This window comes from Halyomorpha halys, unplaced genomic scaffold (assembly GCF_000696795.3).
Source record: "Halyomorpha halys isolate HHAL.00 unplaced genomic scaffold, Hhal_1.1 Scaffold1445.1, whole genome shotgun sequence".
Lineage (NCBI taxonomy): Eukaryota > Metazoa > Arthropoda > Insecta > Hemiptera > Pentatomidae > Halyomorpha > Halyomorpha halys.
Window position 1 is genome coordinate 123637 of NW_027107838.1, and position 5157 is coordinate 128793.

The following is a 5157-nucleotide window of genomic DNA, read 5'->3' on the forward strand; positions in this document are numbered from 1 at the left end:
ACAATCCAAGTGCAATGGCTGAAACCACTAGTACGTCCGCCATGCTTGCCTCTCTGAATACACTGACATGTGGATGGTCCGCACTTAGCTCGCCGAGCATTTGTACGAGCCTCCGAGCTATGGCGAGCGGCCAACATGTGGATCCACCTTAATGTTCCATATGCAACCGATCTAACTCGAACCAGATATCACTCCTTCCATTATAAACTCCCTAACGACTTAAACCCCCTGATTTCTAACTATGCATCCTCTTCCATTCCTGACAACCCTCCGAGGCGCCTGAAAAGAAGATGGCCACGAGACCAGCTAATGTAAGACGTCATTAGAGGGCTACTAATGGGTAGTTGCTCTACACGCCTGTAACACTCCATTTTAACTAAGATCATATTTACTAAATGTATTATATAAAATACAGTTGTAAATTTCAATAAAGTTATAAAAAAAAAAAAAAGATTAGTAAATCTATATCTTAATTAGGGTCGGCGTCCAAATTTATCATTTTTGTGCTTATGTCATTTATTAATTAGAAAAGTGGGAGTTATAAATAAAATTAAGGGCAATGTCCTGATCTTGGAAGAATTTACAAACTATTTAGAAATTTGGCCAGCTTGTAATGGAACTCTGATTATTTGCTTTTTGGATCAAAAACTTAAATATTATCATGTTTTTGAGAAAAGGATAAATATCATATGTTGTCCCATCTTGTTCAATTAATTAATAACAAGGATTTATTAGACATTGGATCCAATAAAATCACAAAAATCAAAAATTTTGTTTAACCCATAACTTTCCCATTATTTGGTTTATAAGTTAAATTTGAAGATGTTTTCGTTTTCAGAGCCAACTATAATTAAATTATTTCAGTAGCAAAAAGTTTTTATTTTTCTGTAATGCATTTAAATAAGAATAATTCACAAAATCTTCTTTTGCAGACTTTTGGAATCGGGAAAGAAAATGGAGCTACCAACGAGTTTCCTGCCTTAAAGGACCAAATTGAAAAACATCTTGGTACAGCTGACGATCGAATCAAAAGTCTTCGGAGAAATGCAAGTGAATTAACTTCAAATCTTTCGCTCCTTCTTGAAGACCCTTCCTGTATCGATGAAAAAACCTTTTATGATGAGAAATCCAATTTTATTTCAGAAATGGAAAATATCATATTACCATTTGACGATTGGATGTCAAAAATATCTGTGCTAATGGAAGCTGCAGAAGTAATTTTGAGCCAGGTACTAAAGAATAAAGATTTGACTGATTCTGAATTCGATGCGCTTATACCTGATTCCTTGTCGGCTGATTGTAATTCTACATTATCAGAAGGAAAACCTGGAAATATTATAAACACTAATGACATCTATGCATACCAGAGCAAAAAACATTGCAAGAAAGAACCCTATGAATTCCAGTGTGGCAGCGGAGAATGCATTAATTTCAAAAAGACATGTGATGGGATATTCGACTGCTGGGACGGGTCTGATGAGCTCGGTGCCTGCGAAGACAAGACTGATTGCGGGAGGTGCTCAGAGATTGGTTATTGTGCCATGTCGCCGAGGGGCCCACAGTGCGTGCCTGTGTGTCCTATGTTTTCTGTGAAACATTGTCCTCGTTCAAGACCGTGTTACAACTTATGTTTCCAGAAAAATCCCCTTAAGACGATTTCATTAGACTGTTTGGTCCAGATTTTTCCAAATTTATTGAATACTACAGAAGAAAACTCTCAAAAACTTATTTCTGCCACCTATCATCGCTTATTGGAACTGAGAGCCAAATGTAAAAATAATAAAAGCTATTCTAGTGAAAAAATCAATTTGGCCCCTATGGACAAAGAACAAGCTACAACACTCCCAACATGGCTCGGACATAGAACAACTAAACATCCTACGTGGCCTACGACCAATAGACATACTACGCGGCATACAACACGACCAACCTCGTGGTATCCAAAAGGCAACAGTAACATCTAGGATTTAAATGAATCATATTATTCCACTCAATTAGATGAAAATAAGCACCATACCACTCAACATGCACCTCATTCCACCACCGTTCATCCAAAATGTACTACTAGACATCACAGGACTAAGCACAACCAAACATAGGATCCACCACACAACCACCCCAACTCCTACACCTACACAAACAACCCCTCATACCACTACCACATCAAAATCAACAACCTCTCCTACCACTACTACTGCTGGTGATGGGCTTCATCTCATTTTCTTGTAGTAAAATCAGTAATGTCAAACCATTATGATAGATTTAATTTTATCTATGTTGTGAGGCTTAGCTGAAATTTTCATATATGTATTACATATTTTTTATATTTTGTTTTGTTTTTAATACAAGGTATATCCTGTGGAAAATTGAGAGACAATATATATAACTGTTGCTTCAATAAAGAAGAGTGTATTTTAGTCTTGAATTCCTTTTTGTTTAAGTTTATTGGCCTTAATTTTTTAACATCATTTTTTATGTATATGAATGATAAGATATCCCTTAGTTATATTTACAAATTAATAAAATTCAATTACCTTTTTGCAATATTATTGGTATGATTGACCTTTAAATGTTATCTGTTCTTTATGTGCACTGTTTGGGGTGAATAAGGAATATGACCGTTTCCCAATATTTTGAATATTCTAAATCTTTTATAACATGAAATGAATAAATCACACATATTCAGAATGACAAATTAAGATATAACCAACTAGAGAAATAAAATTTATTAGTAGAATATTCATATATCAATTAAGGTACATCAAACATTGAAGGGCACTTTTTTATTTTCAGACAGGAGATAGTGGCCAAACCAAGGTGATCAATGTTATAGAAAATAATATTTGGAATGTATCACAAGTTGTCTGAAAGTGCCTGAGCGTGTCTGGCGCAAGCCTGTTGTCCACACTTTCTTTACAATTATAGTGCTCGTGTGGTATCTGCATTTTCAAAAATATGAATGCCGAAAAGCTCATAACATCTGTGTGGGTTTAACCTCTCCTGTAACTTAGAAAAAAAAAGAAGAGTAATGTGACAGTGAAAAGGAATTCGGAAAGAAATGATAGTTAATTAATATTACTGGTAAGTTGCAGTAGATATTCAAATAACATAAAATACAAACTTATACCATAATTACCAATTATAAAGTTTTAAAAGCTGCCTCTATGTCTTTGCTAAGAAATCATCGATTCCATTTGCTAAGCACAATGTGTGATCTAAATTAAATATGAGCCGCTAAAACTCATGCGGGATCAGGTACTTTGTAAGGAAGTACTGTTAGTAGGTCAATGGTGCAAGGAGGTGATTTGATTTGACAAATTATTTTAACTTATAATTGAGATAAACATAGTTTAACATGTCAAATCCATAAAATAAAAGTCAAATTCACTGGAAAATGCTTTTTTAATTTAAGAATGAATTAGAAAAAATGAATCAGATGCCACGACAGACTATTCTAGCCCCAAGGGACATGAAGCTATACCATACCAGAGCAGTGTCGCCATCTACTGTTTTATTTCATAAACAAAATAATAAAACTTATTTTCTACACCCCCTTCGAACTTTTTTTTAGAACTTGTCTTGTAATAATCTTACTTTGTTATTTACATTATAAAATATGTCTAATTTGGTACGAAATTACCATAAAACAATGTTAAATATGAGAAAAATACATATTGGTCTAAGTGGCACAAACTGCAATCAAATTTATAATTGTTCAAAAGCACTAATAAAACAAAGTATAATAAAAATAAACTAATTACATATGAATAATGTAGCTTACTATAGATCAATATAATGAGAAATTGGATGGGGGTCTGGCGAGTGGAGAGAAGAACACAAATAAGCAAAACCTATTTTTTTATTAATTTACAACTTTTCGGCCTTGATTTTAGATCTTCATTAGAGAGACAGGGTTGAACGTTCCATAAATGTCGAATCTTTAATCTTATCCTCAATTGTCTACATGTACACTAAAGATAAAAATGGCTGTTGCTGTGTTTATCAATCTATTGTAGTATAGCTTTCACCACAGTAGTCAATATATTCCCTATCTGCTAGTTGATTACATTGTTGTACAACAGTTGGGTTCCAAAATAGGTAGTTCTGGGTTTTAGAAACATTAATAATATTATTGCCTTAAATTTTTTTTCGTATCTTTTTTAACCTTCCAGTGCTGAAAAAGAAGAAGAGATTTTCTTGTTTTTTATGATGCTTAAGATCTAATGATTATCTAAATAAGATTTAACAGCTTATCATCAGTCCTTATTTTTCATAGTAATTTACATAAAAACAATTTACAATTTTATAATCAATATATATAAAAATGAAGATTTGAGAACCTACTTTAAATTGTTAAAATTGTGGTCAAAATTTTCATCAAAGATCTACTAAAATTTAAATTCAGTACCAGTACCTTTCAAGTTAAAGAATTGATATTAAATTGATACAATGTTGTGTTTCAATAAAAAAAGAAAATGTTTGTTGTCAAATGTTAATGTTTGGAGCAGGTAAGTAAAAATATATTCAAAACAGATTAAAATTTGGAAACATTTCACAAATGTTAGATAAATCAAAGTATTTAAGATGACTGGAGAGTCAATCAATGTCCTTGGTGGTATCCATACATTGTTGAAATAGCTATTCTTCAAGATATCTTTGACCATTAGATCAACCTTTCATTTTGGAAGTGCCTACCTTATTATGAGTTGTATACCAATATGCTTTAGCTTACTGAGCTAGCTACTATCCTATCTAGAATACAATAATATATTAATGCACCTTATTATTGAAAGGACAAATTTTGAAGGGCTGAGCCATGTCCTAAAAGAACTATGAACCACTGCCTAGCTCTAGCAAAACTAGTATCTAGCCTAACTGGCTTTCTGGCAGCTCTTTCATCCATATTGTTTCCTTTTATACCCACAATTTTTACTTTCTGGTCCCTTCATGAAAATAATTTCTCCACAGTTTCTTTTTCTGCAAGATTTAGTTGTGAATTTTCAGTTTTATCAAAAAAGCATTATTTACACACTATTATTTTTAACTTATGTGGGCTAAAAGAGAAAGAGAGAAATACTTTATTCATCTATGCTGCCCAAATACATCAGGTTGCTATATCACACAGCATACTTATCAATCCGTAATCGGACATATATA

The 5157-nt window shown here is 32.8% G+C and overlaps 1 protein-coding gene across 1 annotated transcript in view; it reads left to right on the forward strand.

Moving 5' to 3' along the window:
* Positions 1-2425, forward strand: part of LOC106689741 (uncharacterized) — an 11391-nt gene extending 8966 nt beyond the window's left edge. The window contains exon 2 of the mRNA XM_014434901.1: positions 933-2425. Coding sequence (XP_014290387.1) covers positions 933-1964 — 1032 coding nt within the window. The 3' untranslated portion in view covers positions 1965-2425. The remainder of the gene's footprint in view (positions 1-932) is intronic.
* Positions 2426-5157: the final 2732 nt, after the last annotated feature.